The sequence below is a fragment of the Austrofundulus limnaeus genome, unplaced genomic scaffold (genome assembly GCF_001266775.1).
Source record: "Austrofundulus limnaeus strain Quisiro unplaced genomic scaffold, Austrofundulus_limnaeus-1.0 Scaffold33, whole genome shotgun sequence".
In the NCBI taxonomy this organism is placed as follows: Eukaryota; Metazoa; Chordata; class Actinopteri; order Cyprinodontiformes; family Rivulidae; genus Austrofundulus; species Austrofundulus limnaeus.
The window spans coordinates 561,777-580,577 of record NW_013952435.1 but is presented as its reverse complement, the minus strand read 5'-3'; the positions used below and the strand labels follow the sequence as shown (position 1 = coordinate 580,577).

At 38.7% G+C, this 18,801-nt stretch overlaps 2 protein-coding genes across 3 annotated transcripts in view; one reads left to right on the top strand and one right to left on the bottom strand.

Annotated features, from left to right (window-relative positions):
* The window catches only part of arid4b (AT-rich interaction domain 4B), a gene marked incomplete in the record, with an annotated part of 39,475 nt that extends 23,699 nt beyond the window's left edge, over positions 1-15,776 (bottom strand). Inside the window, 4 exon segments of one of the 2 annotated variants that reach the window (XM_014005925.1) lie at positions 537-602; positions 4,620-4,730; positions 13,828-13,876; positions 15,551-15,776. In XM_014005925.1, the coding sequence (XP_013861379.1) occupies positions 537-602; positions 4,620-4,730; positions 13,828-13,833 (183 nt within the window). 2 annotated transcript variants of the gene reach the window in all.
* A 2,092-nt stretch (positions 15,777-17,868) lies between these two features.
* The window catches only part of ggps1 (geranylgeranyl diphosphate synthase 1), a 5,928-nt gene continuing 4,995 nt past the window's right edge, over positions 17,869-18,801 (top strand). The window contains exon 1 of the mRNA XM_014005924.1: positions 17,869-18,255. Coding sequence (XP_013861378.1) covers positions 18,195-18,255 — 61 coding nt within the window. The 5' untranslated portion in view covers positions 17,869-18,194. The remainder of the gene's footprint in view (positions 18,256-18,801) is intronic.

Below are 18,801 nucleotides of genomic sequence, written 5' to 3'. Positions count from 1 at the left end.
AATTAACTCTTCAAATTGGGCAGAAGCCTGTTAATTACCCAGCGATCAAAATCTGGTGTGTTGGAGCAAGAAAACCTCTAAAACATGCAGGATAGCGGCCCTCGAGGACAGGAGTTTGACACCCCTGCTCTAAAACATGCAGGATAGCGGCCCTCGAGGACTGGAGTTTGACACCCCTGCTCTAAATAATCTAAAGAAACATCAGATTATTCTCTACAGTCTGTGTTGTTGGCTGTTGTAGCAACGCTCTGTTTACATGCAGACATTCCCCTTTGACATCACTTCCTGTTACTTCACATGCAAACATCTCAACAACTGTTCATCTCAACGGTGTGAATTTTTATTTGTAGTATGTTATCAGTGTTATCTTTCCAAAAATGCATTCATATTATTATAAATTTTTTTTGATGTCACGGGTAGTTTAAAGTCTAATTTGATAACAGAAAAAAAAAGAATTAATCCAAACTAATACCATTACAATGGAGCTTTAAAAACAAATGATAAATATTATAATAAATATTATAATCCAGTCTTACCTTTARAGGTCCTTTGATGTTCTCATCGTGGACTTCAGCTGTGGACAGGTCGGATTTAAAGGTCACCTGGGAAAAGAAAAAATTATTAATCCCTTAAAGGAATGCATATCGCCCGCCGCCTTATGTTGCAAAATTCACAACATTCACCGTTATTTATAAAGTCTAAACTCTTACAATTCATGACGTTTGAATAAATGTTTTACAGAGTAATTTACAGGATATGATTTTGTGTATTTTCCACTGTTATATGGGATTATTTGATACTGAGCTTGAACCTGCAGCTGCGCTGACCACAGAGGTACTGCAGCCCCCTGCAGACCCCCCAGCCCTGCAAAGCTTATATTAGGTATACAGTATATTTACTGGTGGTTAACCCCTCGCCTCCTTCTGGTCTCTGCAACCTCCCCTAAACGAGCCACAGTGGATAATAATCTGATCAYGCTGAGCTAATCTTGCCTCTGCACGACAATCTGGCTTTATTGTGTGACAGATGAGAACCACAAGGCAGCAGATTTCGCGGGAAAAGTTTCAAAGCAGCCARAAAAATCAGAGTTTTCCTCCCTGTGAGGTGTCAAAATGTTCATGTTCTTCTCTAACCATCAGCTCTGCTGCAGATAGGAAACTCTGATAAAGGCAAGGAATCATTTTAAAACAAAAACAGCCAAAAAAAAACAAACAAACAAACAAACAAAAAACAAAACAAAACAAAAAAAATCAAAGTTGTGAATGCAGAATCAAGAGCCGTGCTGTACGTTCAGATACTACTGAATTATCAGGTTACAGAGTAAGAGAGAGAAAAAGCTTACTGAGGCAGTATTTCCTCAGTAACTGAGATAATGATATTACACTCAGTGGAATACAGGAAGTTGTTTCTTCTACCGGAGGGAGGCGGTGCATTTTTTTCAGGCAGGAGCAGGGTAACTCTCAGATAACGCCTGAACRTCCAGACGAGCTGGAGCACAAACACAGCCCCACGAAAAGAACAAAACACTGAAAACGAGTCCGAAAACGAGTCCATAAAGACGTCCTCTGGTGACCCCAGAAACTAAAATATCTTAATCTTTAGAATAAATTTCTAAATACCGTATTTATTCATTTATAATATCATCTCAAGTATAATACGGTCATCATTTTTAGAGCTTAAAAAGCATTAAAAATCTAATCATCAATAAGCCGTGTTTAATACTACCAACCTCACTTTATGGATTATTTTTAGGGTTAAATTTCTAGTATTAGACATGAATAAATACAGTAATATTTTGTAATTGACTGAGGTATGTTCTAACACAATGTTAGACATCACTTTTTTAAATACAAGGCTGGCATTCTTGATGACATCACTCCACACCAATAAGAATCAACTTTGTAAAAAGACGCTCTCATAAACAAAATTAGCTTATCGCTGGGCAGACGGTAAAAATGGATCAATTTCAACGCTTTAAATCTGTTTGATATGGAGAACTTTAAAACTAATAACTAAATATTACAAAATTCTTTGTAGTTCCTCATTTTGTTTATTATATTATATTATCCAACATCATCTGGGACACTTTTAATTACGTGCATTATTTTACACCTATAACCATACTGTTTATATTTCATACAGCATTCATTCTGTTCATACCAAATCAGTTTATATGTCCACTGTGTTTATTTTTATATTTTATTTAATTTTATTCTAGTGTGCTTATCTTTTATTCTCTAATTATTTTACTCGAACAGTTGCAGTTGTAACTGTAATCTCCCTGTGGGACCAGTAAAGCTTTCTGGTTCTGATTTTTCCAGCACAGGTCACAGAAAATTCACTATAAATTTAATCTTTTGCATCTAACTCCTGTTAAAGTTTGATGGTGTTTTATTTCCCTGGAAAATAAAATAAATAAATAATAATAAAAAGCTCAAAATAAATCACTAACTGCTCTCAAATGTCTCTGACATCCCTGCTGCTGATGAAGGAGTAAACCAGCTGTTCTCTTACACAAAACTCCTCGTTTCGCCTCCTGCAGCGACACGTAAAGAAAATGTGACGAACGGATTATTACAAACAGTTCCAGACTTTCTTACGGCCGTGAGATTAGACTTGATTAATCATGTGAGTGATTGATAATGACATTATGCTAACTGACAGCTCCTCCGGTGCAAATCAAAACAATGTCACGCTGATCCTTTTTGCTGGGGCTCTACAGTCTTTAGGTATATTTTTAAAGAGAAATGCACCAACAGATGACTCTAAGAGCAGAGAGGATGAAAGAACAGGAGAGGATTCTTTGTAAACAAACCAGAAGCTGAGATAATTACTGTTGTTCAGCTCATGTGATCATATTAAARAACATCACGGTCTGTTTGATCCTGCTGCCTGATGATGATTTCAGCTGCAGATCGTTGCTCTTTTGTCTCTACAGGAGGAAACCACAGCAAAACAAAACAAAGTATCCAATCTTTGTTCCTCCCACACGGTCTATCAGAACCAAAGACGAGCGATCCGTCTCCATCGTATCATCCAGATGCTGCAGACCCCTCTGGGAAATGAGGTACCGTTACAACGCCTTCACCGGTGAGGTATAATACCAGGAGGGAACGGCAGCTGCGCCGTCTACGCCACAAACTGTAGAGGGGACGGATAAAAAGAGGATGCCTGAGGAGGCGACGGGTACCGAGCAGACTCTGAATCCATCACAGCTGGGCTTCTGATCACTCTTTCGGTTATACGAGCAGTAAAACATGAGGTGAACCAGCTGGTGAGAGCAMCACAGCTGGAGTCTGACATTAGAGATGGAGAAACATCGAAAATGTGGGTCGAATTTTGGTTCGACTGTGGAATCTAACCTGAATGCGGTGGTCTTCAATTAAATATCAGTGAGGTTCATATAAATACATTATCTTTTCATGACAACCACTAATCCACTAACAAGAATCTTAGCTTCACTAACACTTAACTTTTAGAAAAATAGAGGAAGCTAATGCTAACCGCTAAGACTGTTAGCAGGATTGACACAAACCTCTTGTTAGTTTGATTCTATTGGCTTAATTTGAAGGTGGGTGGGATCATTTGTGGCAAATCGACCAATCCAAACCAGACTTATAGCTCTGTCTAACTTGTGATACTTCCAGTTTAACTCTTTCAGAATAAAAGCATTTCTTTAATAGAGTTTGTATTTTTATGAATATTGTTTGAAGATAGTGCTTTCTCTATCAGATTTTATATGTAGTCATTTTTGTATGCATTATTTAAATATTGTTAAATGTTATTTTATTCCTTTAGATGCTCAGTTTGAAGTAGCAGCTGAAGATGCTACATGCTAACATGGTGCCTAACACGTCTAGCACTGCTTGTAAGAGTGGACAGTTTTGATTTAATTGTGGATAAACTGCATGAAAATAGAAGTTTTACACTTCTGAATTTTTCAGTGGACATAAAATTAGCAGAAACCAATTTAGTGGAAGCTAATCTGGCCACTAAAGGTTCACAAGTTAGCAAAAAAGCTCATTTGCTAAATGGGAAGCTAGTTCCGCCATTAGCGGATTAGCAGGTTAGCAGAACTGTGCCCACCACTGCAGCCCACCATATTGTCTTTCTAGATCTGTAGGGTTTGTTTCAGCAGGATAGATGAAGGAATTACCATAAATGCTGAAAATGCTGCACCTCCTAAAACAAATTACTTTAAATTGAAGAAAAACTGTGTCGTTAAAAATTCGTTAATAGCTACAAAAGCAGCGCATTTATAAATAAATGTGTTTATTACATATATTTATATATTTTAAAAACTAAGAATTTTTATTCTACTGAAGTTCAACCCTCAACCTGGATCCAGAAAAAACTTTATTTTGTCTCTTAATTCAGACAAACAGTCTGATCTAATCTAACCAAAGCACCTTCTAATCTTCTCGGTTTAATCCCTCAAACAACCTGACATGCAGAGGGGGCGACTTAATAAAATATCTTAAATGTAGACAGTTGTCTCTGAACGTACAAAAATAAAAATGCTGAGCAGCATTATCTCACTGAAACAAGGGCATCCACTGACATCAACGCACACAAAACAGACAAATAATTTACGAGCCTTTTTTAAAAACACCACTTACTTTGGCCTTGACGAGCCTCTTGGCGGTCTTAATCTTGGCTTCGCAGAAAGCCCCTCTGTACTTGGCGCTCACGTCCGTCCCCACCGTCAGGTAGGGGGGCTCCTCCAGAGTCTGAGGGAAGTAAAAACAAATCGTGAGTTTCAGCTACGAACCAGCGACGTGAAAACCCACCGAGCCGGGTGATTCATCTACGGGAAACACACACCATCTGCTCTGGGTTTTGGAAAACAAGCCTCAGAGGAAGCGAACAAAGAGGCGACTTCAGCGAAGCTTTGATTATTACAAGGAGAAACTTTTGGAAAACACGAAGCACCATCTTGTGTCATCTATAAATGAAGGAGATCAAACGCAGGACACGCTTCCTGCAGCTTCTGACGGCAGGGTTTTCCTCCAGGCACACTTAAAGGAAACCACTTTAACATTTATTGGAGTGCAAACGTCGTGCGCTGACCAAGAAAACAAACTGTCTTTACAGACTGAATGAATGAATGAATGAATGAATGAATGAAGAAATAAATGAAGCATAAAGTGGAAGAACAAAACTAACAAGCAATAAGAAGTCATGCAAATATCCTGAAAGTCCCATTAGAGGTGTGTTTTTGTAACGCTGCTGAGAGAATATCATAAAAGAGGTTTCTCTTTATACTCTTTAAAATAAGCAAACCAAATTATTATTTTAAGGACCTGATCATCAACAGCTGTTCCTTTTTTTAAATCAATCTTTGTAGTTATAAAGTACAGCAGAGATTAGGAATAATAAAACCAGGACAGACTGTCTGCTGTTAAACTAATGCTCATCTTTTTCACAACCATCAGTGACGGAGTCATCGGGGACAGTCCGGGTTAACAACTGTGTACCAAACCTTCATAACCCAACAACAGCGGCGTAACAACACTGACAGAAGACATGTTGTCTCCAGAACTCCCCACCTCCCTGCATTCAGCAAAAACTATGAAAGAGAATTCCTCACTCACTGGACAGATTGCCCTTTACTCTACAGCCACCCGCAAACACAACGCTGCCTATTTTTGTCGCTTCTTACACCACAAAATGACAATCCTTTAAAATAAAATTAATTAAAAGGGCAAAAGAATTTRCTTTATGGGAAGTCTAACGTCCTTTAACAACCTCTGGTTTTTAACAGAAGATAAAAAGAGAATCGTTGTTTTAAGCCACCACGGCTCCATCGGGCTGTTTGTGAAGTGTTACGGACGTGGAAATCACTTCAGGCACTCGTTTCATTAAAACATACAAACGCAACTTGGCACGCGGTGACAAAACACACCTGCGGCCGGCGGGGAAGGAATCAAACCTGATCTCCCTGAAAGGGAAAAAAAACAAAACTGCGTCTTGAGTTGAGAACGTAGACAAAACCTCAAAACCCCAAACAGCCCATGGCTTTTTTTTTTAAGAGCTACTAGATTATTTTTTTAAGCTCCCAGTCTGTTAAAGTTCACGTGAGGGGTGTAGTATCGGTAGATTAAACTGGAGATAGTTGTGAGAGTCAGAAACAAAATTCAGCTTTTCATTTAGGATTTTGAGGTGTCTAAGAATTCATGTTGATGTTTTGCTTTTAAAAACAGATTTAACATTTAATGAAAAAGTAAAAAAAACTAAAGAATTAATTTAAATACAGTAAAAAGTTGTAAACAGTAACTTGGACAATTTACTTCCAAAGCACACAGCTTTCCTCAAACGTACGTCTATTGTTTGATCACGTGTCTCAAATCTAAGGAACACAGGCCAAATGTGGCCTGCCATGGCATCTTTTGTGGCCAGCACGAGCTTCAAAGATGTAATGACTTAAAATAAGTAGTTTTAAAGCCAGCATTGACCATAAACTACATGTCCCATATAAACATCAATTATTTTACTCGTAAAATGACATCATCCTGCAGACTTCAAGGTGAAATTCATCATGTAAAATCAAATTTTCACTGCTTTTTTTCTGGCTACTTTTGCTGCAAGCCCAGTTGTACTGGGAAGTKGGAGTTTCCCTCTTTTAAGTCGTAAATTTAAACTGCAGTGCCCCTCCAGTGGGAGTTCTCTCAGAAAGTGTGAGAGTTCATAATTCCAAGATGGCAGCTACTAGGGGTGTAAGAAAATATCGATACACTGAAATATCGCGATATTTCATTTCCCGATACTGTATCGATATTCTAAAGCCCTGTATCGATTTTTTTATTAAGGTTTAAAATGTCAACTTTCCTGCCAGCCRTTCATTTTTATGTTGTAGTTCAGCCTCTGACCACTAGTTGGCAGCAGTGAGCCAACCACTTGGCTCCTCCACAGCTTGAGCGCCAGAGAGTAAGAGAGCATTAGCATTGTAAGTAAACATTAGTTTCATGCTCTGATAGCTGAATCTGAGCGGAAAGACACCCTCTGCCTTCTAAGCTGAGGTAAGGTTACAAACAGTTACTTATTTGTCAGAATGTCTGTATTTTAAGACAAATTAAGTGTTTTGTGCGCTCTTTTTTCCAACTGTCGTCAGCTTTCACGTTACGCATAGCGCATGCATCTATCACCTCGAGCGAGCTCGGCACTCCMCCCGTGACATAAAACTCTGTCTGTTGCTCTCAATGTCCGGCTCATCGCATCAAAGTCCATATACTTTAAATTTATCCTGCTGTGTTCGCTTCAAAAATGGTTTAACTCGTTTAGCTTCTCAATTTCTTAACTGGTTTTCTTCAGGACTTGCCCTGCTGTTCGACCCACAGTTATACAAATCAGGTTCTGGATGCAGGTCAGCTGATCCCAGAAACTCTCTGCAGCAGCTTCATATCATCTGTTTACCGAACTTTATGACAACATAAAAGCTGTTGTTATGTGTTGGGTGACCATATTGTAAATTAATATTAAAAACGAAAAGCTGCAAAAATATATTTTCAAACTATTTATTGGTAAATTTAGTCTAATAATTGAAAACATGGATGAAATATGAAACAAATAAAATACATACAAAGCAGAACACAGCTAAATGTATTAAAAGTATGTCTATGTAATATTAGAATTTTCTGAGACAATGAATTTTGGTTTTTCGTTGTTTTTCTTCCAGTAAGAGGTTTTTATTTAATAGAATTTTTGGACCAAAAATATCGCAATATATCGCCTTGTTTACAGTATTGAAATACATCGGAATATATCGGGATATATCGTATCGTGACCCCTCTGTCATGATATGTATCGTATCGCCAAATTCTTACCAATACACCGCCCTAGCAGCTACTCACCACAACTGAACAGTGAGTAAAACTCTCTTACTTTTACTTTTAATAGTATTTCTGTAGTATTTATTTCACATTTCGTCAGTCATACTCAGAACTTTTCAGTGTTTATAAGAGGACGTGTTAAAACACTGTTTCTATGCAGGAAATACCAGGTAGAGCTCAGTTATTGTTTGTTAGCTGGGCTCAGGAACAAGACATTTTGTGTTTAGTCAAACAAACACAAAACATTGAAGTTATTTACAATCAATGCTCGTGTGATCATTGGTGAAAATTAGACACCCCTGGACAACAAGTACCAACTGGGAAATCCTTTTAAAGATTTGTAGACTAATGACTGATATGTAAGAGAATATGTTACAAATATATTTTCRGTTAGCTGGTATACGCCTACCCTCAGGAGCCTGTTATACAGTAATTATGTAGTCAAAAGACTACAACACCTGAAATAATACAGTGTTTTAAACTAAGCTCCGTCAGCYAACAGGTCGTCATGAAGTCTTTGTATTTTAAGATCTATTTGAACAGGATTGTATTTTTATACTAAACAATCAAATTGACCTTGAACCATTTCCTACCTGCAATTAATCCCATCATTAGTTTAATTCATTTAATAAAATTTAACTTAACTTCACAACTAAAACAGCAAACTATTAGAAGTACAAAAAGCACAAGAAGTACACAAGAAGTACAAAAATCCACTTGTGATGTGAAATCTGTAGAGGTGTCGTATTTTACATGTTGTACAGAGAAACTCATCAATGGCAATGAAAAAATGGTTCTTTTCAAAMCAGTAAGCACAGGATGGTTTACTAAATAGTGCCAGAAATGGTTCAGAGGATCCCAACAGTTTCTGACGTTTATCTTTAAACTCGACCTGCGTGCAGCACCGTTGGTTTTGTGGCACATGTTGGTTTTTCCCCATCTGGAAGAAGAAACTGGCTTCATGAAACCAACACTGAACCTGATGTCACCTCACTAAACCACTAATCCTGCTTCATAGTGAATATCCAAGGTAAAAGTGTATCAAAAATCTAATCTATTACAGCAAATTAATGTTTTTTTCCAATTAAAAGRCTTGTTATGTAATATATGTTGTATATACTAACATCTACACTTTTAAAACTCATTAGATTTTAACCTGTTACATTGTTCCACGATGAACAGGCTTGTAGATGGAACAAAGGAACATGTAAGAAGTATGCAGGAAAGAATTAAGCTCCCTTCCTGCCCAGCTAACACATACAATAATCCTGCTGTGAATCACTTCTTTGTCCAATTCAGGGTGACCACAAGCTGCTGCTTCAACTGGAGTTGCCTTGGCAATACCATGGCAGCTTCAAACCAGAAACACAGAGGGAATAAGAACTTAAACTCCTTTTGTTTTCAGCGCCTATTCTTTAAACATTTAGGTCGGTCAAAAATGCCATGCCCTTCTGCCGGACCACTCATGAAGAGTTTATTTTAAAACTGCTGGAGGGAATGTACGTCACCCGCCGTTCTTCGACAGTGCCCACTCACAAAACACGCCGGCCTCTGCTCAGGAGAGATTAGCGTCACGCTGGTGAACGTTGGATAYCAGAAGCTAATGTTAGCKCCTAGCAGCTAATACTGCTAGCATGACCGCGGCCAATCTGGTTCTTGAGCAGCTCACGGAACAGCTTGGAYCAGAGCTGCATGATACATTGTCTGAGCGTCGTCAAACCATAAGTCGTTGCGCTGAACTGTCAGCTTTTATTTTGACAGGTTGGCTTTGTATCAAAAAACTAAAACTTTTGTTTTGTTGTGAAACTTTAGGAACAATATTAGCAATGTTTTTCTGAGAATTGTCGTTGATAGGGCTGCAACGATTAGTCGACATAATCAACAACGACGATTATAAATTATTCAACACATCCAATGCAAACCACAGAAGAAGCCGCGGATAAATCTAAAAGCGATAATAATGGCAAAACAAAGACGATCATGCCAAAGAAAAAACAAAACCAAGACTTAAACTTGACAAAGTTGGCTATATTTGACCAAAAAAAAAAAAATCAACCACAGAAAGTAAAATGCAAACTCAGTCGTTCCATGACAGGACAGCAACATAAAAACATGATATCATGAGACGCTAACACGCAGTGATTATCCTCTCCAGGTGGGTAAGTTTCAGAATGATGCCTTATAAATCTAATTTACAGTGACTGATCACTTCAGGCTGTAGCCATAAATTTTGTTAGTTTACCATCAGAAAACAGTGTTTGTTGGAAGTGGAGCTATCAGTTATGCTAACATTAGCTAATTAAGTGCTTCATATTAAATCACCGAGTTATAGTAATAATCCACCCTGTCTCATCTTCTCCAGTTTTTTTTTTTTTTTTTTTTTTGATGATGTTGAAGCTTTACTTGAACTTTTGGACTGCCAACAAGATTTCAAACAGGTTGGAATATTTTCTTATTTTATGCACCTGAATGTCACTTTAATTACTGTTGTTATTTAGTTTGTTTTGGACTTACAAAGCTACGTTTGCATCCTGCAGGGCAGGTTAACAGCCCCTCATGCTGGGGAGAGGCTGATATTTTGACTTATTTGTACATTTGTTTGTTTATAAGACTACTTGGAGTTTAATATGCATTATGTAATTTCATTGTTATTACTTGTATTAATGTTAAAATCTGAGTAAGCTATTAAGTTTGAGGTTCAAATTCATATGTTTCACTTTAATTTTAATTAACTATGGGAACTTGTTATGTTATGGTAGAGACACTGGATAATAGGGTGACATTCACAGGTATGACGAACAGGTGAGCTGAGAACAGGAGGTGCCACAGGAAGCATAGATGGACACTGTGACAAAAATAATCATTGACTAATCAACTAATTGAAAAAATAATGACAGATTAGTCGACTATCACAATAATATTTAGTCACAGCTCAAGTCGTCAATTAATTCTCAAGCTGCGAACGTAGAAAAAAACAAGGAAGATGAGCACATCCTCAGAGAACTGGAGGAAAAGAGGTAAAATACAGTTAGCATGAATGCTACTATTAAAGCGAGAGAAACTAAGGTGGACGCAGACGCAACATGTTAGGTGTTAAATTCACGTTTGCAGATGATAGAAACATGTACTCAGGTTCAAGCAAATTAAAAGATAAGATTAACTCAAATACAGACAAAAATACGTGTGACACACAAACAATCATGTTGAAAGTTCGTGGATTTTTTAAATTTGCAATATATATCGCAGGGTTAGAAAAAAAATCTAAATGTCAGTTTTTTTTCCAATAACTTGCAGCCCTAGAAGGATTGCATGTCACCCGGCACATTTTGATGACGGCACACCCTGTTTGGCAGCGCCCACACACAACATGCCAACCAGAAGCTAATGTTAGCCTCTAGCTGCTAATAATGCCAGCGTGACCACAGCCAAGCTGGTTCTTGTCAGCGTGATTAGTAACGTGTGCAATTAATTGTCACAAAAAACTGTCACCAATTAATGTTTGTCAATTACTGCAATTAGTGACTTATTTAAGTTATTGTGGCTCGGAGTTAACGCTAACATTACAACACTTGTTTGATCACCTGAAGCACCACTACACAAGAAACAAGAAAATACAATTATTATACAATTATTGTACAAGAAAGCTAGAAAATGAAAAATGAGAACAAGTTCTTGAGGCATAAAATGACATCATTTTGGTTTYGCAACTGCATCAGAAATAACTAATTTCTTCACTTTTCATAGAGTATAAATCCAGCTTTATGCACAAAGAAAAAATGGCGCATCTTTACTTTACATCATAGATTTGATTATATAAACATTTAAATGATAACTGCATCTTAACCTTAAATATCGATATAGTCTCACATGCCTACAAGTCGCTGCTGAATGTGAAAAATATTGAAGCCTCTTTTCTTTTTAGCAGCCATGAACATTAGGAAACCTAATGGACACAACCTGCTGAGGCACCGCTGCATAAATGTGTATTAACACAGCACCACATGCTGTTAACCATCACTACAGTGGCTACAGCTCGGCTAAACGCAGGAATAACTTCACTGAATGTGTTTCCACCCCCTCTCATGGCAAAACAACGCTCTTATAAACAATATCGATCAGAATCTCGCCGGAAAGTTGCTGCTCAGAGCAACTCACCTGCAGAGTAAAAATCTGCTGCATGAATCATAAAGCTCAGAGGAAAGGATCCTAAACRATCAATGTGACACTTGTTTCCTTAGATTCTTCATGGCGGCTGTTTACACAGCTCATATTTCCATCTAGAAATGTGACAAAATGAGTCAGAAGAAGACAAGCTGCAGCGACACTACCTGACTTAAATAAATAGATGTGTAATGATGTAGAATCGATGATTAAAGGGTTTAAACAGATGATTCAGTGACAGGAGCGAACATGAAAATTTGTCCGACAGTTTGCCCTCARTGACCCGCTCCGACAGCTTGAACTRGACCGGCAGTAAGAACTGAGTAAATCTGTAGAAGCAGAGTTTTAATTCTGGCTTTTTTTGCTGATTTCTTTGGAACATTTGAGGCGAMGCTGTCACATCAGCAACTGGGTGATAGTGTAGTTTAATCAAACACAACTCAGGGCAAAGAGAGCAGCTTTTCTCAGGCCACACAACAGTTTAGTCACAAAGCGTGTCAACACACAACAGTTCTCCCCCTCTCTTGATGCTGTTACGCTGTTTTACATGAGAAATAAAAACATACTGACACTTGTCTAGAACCCTGACTACCGTGACACAGCTGTGTGGGTCTTGGGTACCACACACACACACACACRCGCGYRYGCRTAAGAACTGAKGACAAATTAAGAAGCCGTGGCCTGCAGGCACAACATTAAAACAAAAACTAAATGTCATTTACATCTTTAACGTCACAATTACAGCTTTTACTTTGCACACGCGGTGTGTAATAATACCAAACATATTAAACAAACGTATTATACACAAACTCCTTTGGTTCTTTTAAGCATAAAACAAATTATTTTTATATTTGTCATRCTTTCAAAAAGGACTGCATCACCTGCTGTCGTTTCATGACAGAGTTTTAAATGGAACTAGAGCTGTTTTTATCCAAACTTTTAAAAACAACAAAACCACATGCTCATGTTGTTAATGAACATCTGCTCCTAACGAGTTAAATTTGAGCTAATTATTTTAAAAAATGACTGAGTTTAAGTCAGTTTTTGTGTTTTCTAAAAATAAATTAGCTGCAAATTGGGATATTTTGCTAACAGATAACAGCACGATCTTGCACGTTGAGTAGCGCTCAGACTATGTGTTGAGGATGACTCTCAGCTACTACCATGCCAGATTTTAGTTCAATATCTGAAAAACTGACTCATTTAGTCGTTATCTTCTGCTTTGCAATGTGAGTTGGCAGCCATCTTTAATCGAATCGCCTCCAAAAGTCAACAAGCTGYCCATGCACAACCAACGATTAAGTAGCCAAAGTTTTATTAAAATCCACAGTTGTTTAAGAGATATTTTGCTAACAGATAACAGCACGGTCTTGCACGATGAGTAGCGCTCAGACTATGTGTTGAGGATGACTCTCACCCACTACCACACCAGATTTTAGCTCAATATCTGGAAAACTGACTTATTTATAGTCRGTTTTTATCTTCTGCTTTGCAATGTGAGTTGGCAGCGGCGGCCATCTTTAATTGAATTRCCTCCAACAGTTAATGTCAAAGTTTGAAACAAAGCATCCAGGTATGTGTTGGGGACTTTCAGCTACCATCACACCAAGCTCTAGCGCAATATCTGTAAAACTGACTGAGCTGCAACCATTTTTGTGTTTGTGTGATTCGATTAGCCGTGGCGGCCATCTTGAACCAGGTTGCCACTAAAAGCTCAACAGCTGCAGCTGCGACTCCACTGATAACTTTGCAGGAGTTTTGTTCACCAGATGTGGGGATATTTTGCTAACAGCCTTTCGGCGGGGCTGCAGAACCGGAGAGGATCAAGCGAGCATACCTTCATCTCTCTATGAGTCCTCTGGGCGACCAGTGCAAGGAATCCGAGTCTGAAAGAGGAGGATGGAGAAGCTGTTAGAACTCGATGACCAGAGCAGAACTTCAGTCTAACACAACAATACACTGGTTATGTTATGATGACATCACTTCTTCTTCTGCTGGTGGATGCCCTGAAAAAAGGTGGGCGGTAATAGGAATAAAATAAATAAATAAAAACACCGTCTGTACATGACACGTCTCCCTCTTTTAAAAGGAAAAAAAATCCATGTTTTACATCCTGATTTGTTTGTGCAGACAGATGGGTGTGTGTAGAAACATTGCAAAGTAAATCTCTGCAGGCAGGCTGACGGCTCAGTCTTTAAAAACACGTTTATGTAATGGAAGGTGTTTTTGTTGCCATAAAAAAAGGAGCGAGAAAGAGGCGACTTCGGCTGCCGACGTTCGAGACGAAGCCCCGGGTTTCTGCCGAGCTCCACTGCGCCGACTATACGGCAGAGGATGACGCCATTTCTGTAGCTGACAGCCGGGGTGGAAAGCACATTAAGACCCCCGCTCCAGAAAAATCGTGCGGAGGGACTGGGTGGTCTCGATTCACCTGTCCACGAGTTTTTATTTTTATTTTTTTGTATCTCATTTCGACGGTTCGTTCTTCCTCGGGGGAGGCGGCGAAAAAAATAAAGCGATAAGAACTCTGCCGGGAGAGGACGAAACCCCGGCAGAAATGTCACGTCGAAGCCGTGTCGCAATACAGTTAAGTTAAATAAAGTGAGCCTCGGACGCTTTAATGGTTTTTTTTTTTTTAGTCACTTTCTTCGCTCAGAAAAAAACAACGAAAAACGTCGTTTCGCGCTGACTTCGCGGCGATGAGCGACAAAGAAGTCGACAAAACGGTTCGCAGCAAGGTCAGCCTCGAAGGAGAGGACGTCAAGATCCTTCACAGCACTGTTTACTGTTTATTTATTTTTCTAYTTATTATTGTTTCGCTCCCTCACGTCGACACAAATATCATCCGCCCCAGACGATCATCGAGGCGGGTAGAGAGTCCGACCCCAGCCGACGTTCGCTGCAGACGGGATCGCCCNCTCCACCGTTGTGCTGGATTACTGGTTAACTACAGTCCATTTAAACCTGTTTACTAAACCCCAGCTCGCCAGTAGCGGCGTTTACGACGTGTGAAACACACGGGTCACTAATAATAACAGTTGTTTCCCATCGATGTCACAAAGAAACGTCTGACGATGCGGTTTAGCCGCTGCAAACTACCCCGAGCCCTCCGTCCGCTCGACGGCTCGCATCCTTCAGCGATGTCACGTTTCAGAACCGTTTCGACTAATATCACTTTTTTTCCACGTTTACTGGGGAATGGAAGAGGGGGCAGAAATGAGATCATGACAGCCGCTGTTCGAACGATGAAGCCCCCCCGGAGGATCCCACCGTACTCGGGCGAACACTGACCCGAGAATTCTCCGCACAACCATTTTTTTCTCTCTCTCGTTTTCGCTGCTAAAGCAGAACTTTGCAACCAAGTTCTTTTAACGAGTCTTTTTTATGCTTTCTAATTCATTCATTCCTCTAAGTAAAGACTCCCGTTATTTTTTTTTTTTTAGCTTTACAACACATCGTTAGTTAACAAGTTAGCTGCCGTGTAGGTTGGCTGTTGGAGCATGCTAGTAAAAAAAATGTTCAATATTAGCGATCGCTTCGGCAAACAAAAGCAGACTTACCTATGCTGTCAAGTTGAGAAACACTCCCGTTTTTCGACGAAAGGGTATTAGTAATCCATAGAAACATTTATGTGAAAATGATGAGCGGTTATAAAGTCCGTATTCCCCTCCGGTGGATGTAGGATGCGGGTTAATAAAAGTGGTTTTCGCAGAGAGAGAGCTGCTGTTGTTGAGTGTAGCTCGTCTCTAACCTAGCTCTTTTTCTCCCTGTGATCATCCCCCCCGCCCCTTCGCTTCCCCGAGAATGATTGACGTGTGCAATGATCCCGCCTCTTCCATACATACGCTCTTCCTATTGGTTGACGCTGAACGAGTCGCGTCTGTGTGACACGGGATTGGTTGATCTGAGGGCAAACTATCCAAAGTAAAGTGCAAAGTAATCTTGTCACAATACAGGGAGAGAATGACAGAAAAACTACAGTTCCCAYACGTTTGAGAACACGTGCGTTTGTCTTGCGTTAACTAATAATAATAGAAGCGTTATTACCCGTTTCTTAAATTGAGAGGAGTTTACCGGGCGGTGCAGAATCATAATTTCAACGCACCCTGACACGCGTGCCCTTTTCTCCAACTACGCCGCGCATGCGCTTTAACACAGCTGCAGGTTATAAATGCAACTCATCAGCCACAGAAGCCTGCGCTGTGTGCAAAAGGAGTGGTGTTAGCTTAGCATCATCATCGAGCGAAGTGGATGAAACRCGGACCTGAAATGATTTGAAAGTGTGGATATAGCGGTCATATCCGGTGCCTTACACGACCACAGTGGGCGTGCGTGACTTTATTAAGAGAGAAAAAGGAAGAAAGAAATGCCCGACGATATTACGGATCGTTTGGCTAAGTGAWTAGCATTACGGCTAACCGGAAGTTRGGACCGGCTCACGCGAAGGTGGGTGTGGTTACTGGTGTCACAACTGAAGCAATGTTTTGATAAGTTTAACATTAAATTATGTTTGTATTACACTTTGAGGTTGTGTTTTCAACGTTTTATTTTATACCTAAATTAAAAATTCAATGACTTTAGCTTTTTATAATGTAGATATTGTGTTTGTGACGATGCTGAAGTTAGCTTCCGATTCCAGCTTCCGATTCGGGAAATGACTAAAGGGCGATTACAACTAATTTTTCAATACCTTCAGCATATTTAATCTGCTCTAGTTTAAAAACTAAAATACCTAGACTCTTCAAACCTGGACTAGATTGTTCTTCCCCAATAGCAGAATAATTAAAACTTAGTTTGGGATTTCAAACCAGGACTAGATTATTCTACACTAATAGAAGAATAATAAAAACTGAGTTTGAGCTTTGGGAAACCTTTGTCTGATTTGTGAAACATCAACTAAATTTGTTTTTCATCATTTTATAGGCAACTGGACCACACTAGACCTGGTCTAGCCCAAAAACCACAACATCTAGACTCTTCAAACCAGGACTAGATTATTCTACGCTAATAGTGGAATATGTAAAACTAAGTTTGAGCTTTGGGAAACCTTTGTCTGATTTGTGAAACATCAACAAAATTTGTTTATCATCATTTTTCAGGCAACTGGACCACACTAGACCTGGTCCAGCCCAAAAACCGCAACATCTAGACTCTTCAAACCAGGACTAGATTGTTCTTCACCAATAGCAGAATAATTAAAACTTAGTTTGGGATTTGTGAAAGCTTTTTCTGATTTGTGAAACTTCAGCAAAGATTGCTTTCCATCATTTTTCAGGCAACTGGACCACAYTAGACCCGGTCCAGCCCAAAAACACTAGACTCTTCAAACCAGGACTAAACAGCCTCGAAACAGCCTCAAATGTCTGGTGTTTAACATCTAATCTGACGTTTGTGTTTCTATTTAAGTGTGGTTAACAATTAAGAAGTTAAAAGCTTGTTATTGTTGGTCCCAAAACTTTATAGGAAATTAATTGTTCAAAATCAGGTGTACTCTATAGTCAWTTTTGTATGATTTGTAAAATAAATGATYGCATACTATGGTTCAAATCAACATTCACTGACTTAGAGTTACTTTTTGTGTCCATTCATTTTTGCACTAAAGACGTGTTTATCCAAAATAAAAGAGATCCTTGCTAATTAAATTACTCTTATAACCTTTGTTACAAGAAGTGTAAGAACTGACCCTTACAAYATTATAGCAAAATCATTTTCCACTTATTTTAGTAGTAAATCATTTTTTTAGAGACAAATCAATCAAGTGTGCTTTGTGCTGTCATCAGACCCAGACGGTTTTTATTTCAGTTTTTTTTCTTCAAAGTTTTTTTATTTTTTAACGAAAACACAAACAAAAAAAAACAAACTAACAGAAAAACACGCCCCTAAAAACCCTCCCATCCCTCCCCACCTATACCGGATCTGCTAACAAAACATAGATATAAATACATCTTATATTCATGTATCTGTAAATACAAAACACAGGTTTGTGTACAAAGAACCATTATTTGACCATTAGACAAAGTTATCTGCTGGAGTTTTTTCCATGTAAGATAAAAATGGCTGCCAGATGTCAAAGAATTATTTCAGTTTTTTTTTTTTAATCATAGCCTGAGACTACACAGGAGTAATTACTCATCTTGAAAATTTGACACACTTAAACATTAGTTTTGATTTCTTTTTCTTTTGTYTTCCAGTGAACTTGAAGCAATGGAYAGTGCCTCYGACCGAATTCTGCTTGAACCCTATAAGTACCTGTTACAACTGCCAGGTGAGTTCAGCCAGAGACTGTTTATGACACAACTTTATTGTTGGAGTTACAAACCGGAAACAGTTTTATTTAAAGTCAGCAGTATGTCGGACTGCTCCAGGGTAGAAGTTCTTGGTGTGTTTTTCTTTTTGTCGTCCAGTACGCTGCATTTACAGCTGTACTTGTTTTACTCTTCAGTTTAATGAGGCTGATTTTGAATAAAAATAACGAGTGCTCCATTAACTCTTCTCAGAAGACGAACCTTTACTGTTCTTATCACATTAAGCTTTATATGCTGTATTAACCTTGTTATTAATCAGATTTTGCTGAGAAAACCTCTTCAGAGCAAAGTTTATTTGTTCAGAATGAAGACATGTTACAATTAAATTTAATGAAGGTTGAAATATAAAATAACTCTTTGTAAAATTAGAATAGAATAGAAACAGCCTTTATTGTCCCGCGTGGGGAAATTCAGGTGTAGCAGCAGCAGATACATACATCAATCCACACAAAACAGTATATTGTTGTGTGACAATATCAGTTGTAGCAATATTAATAGAATTAAAC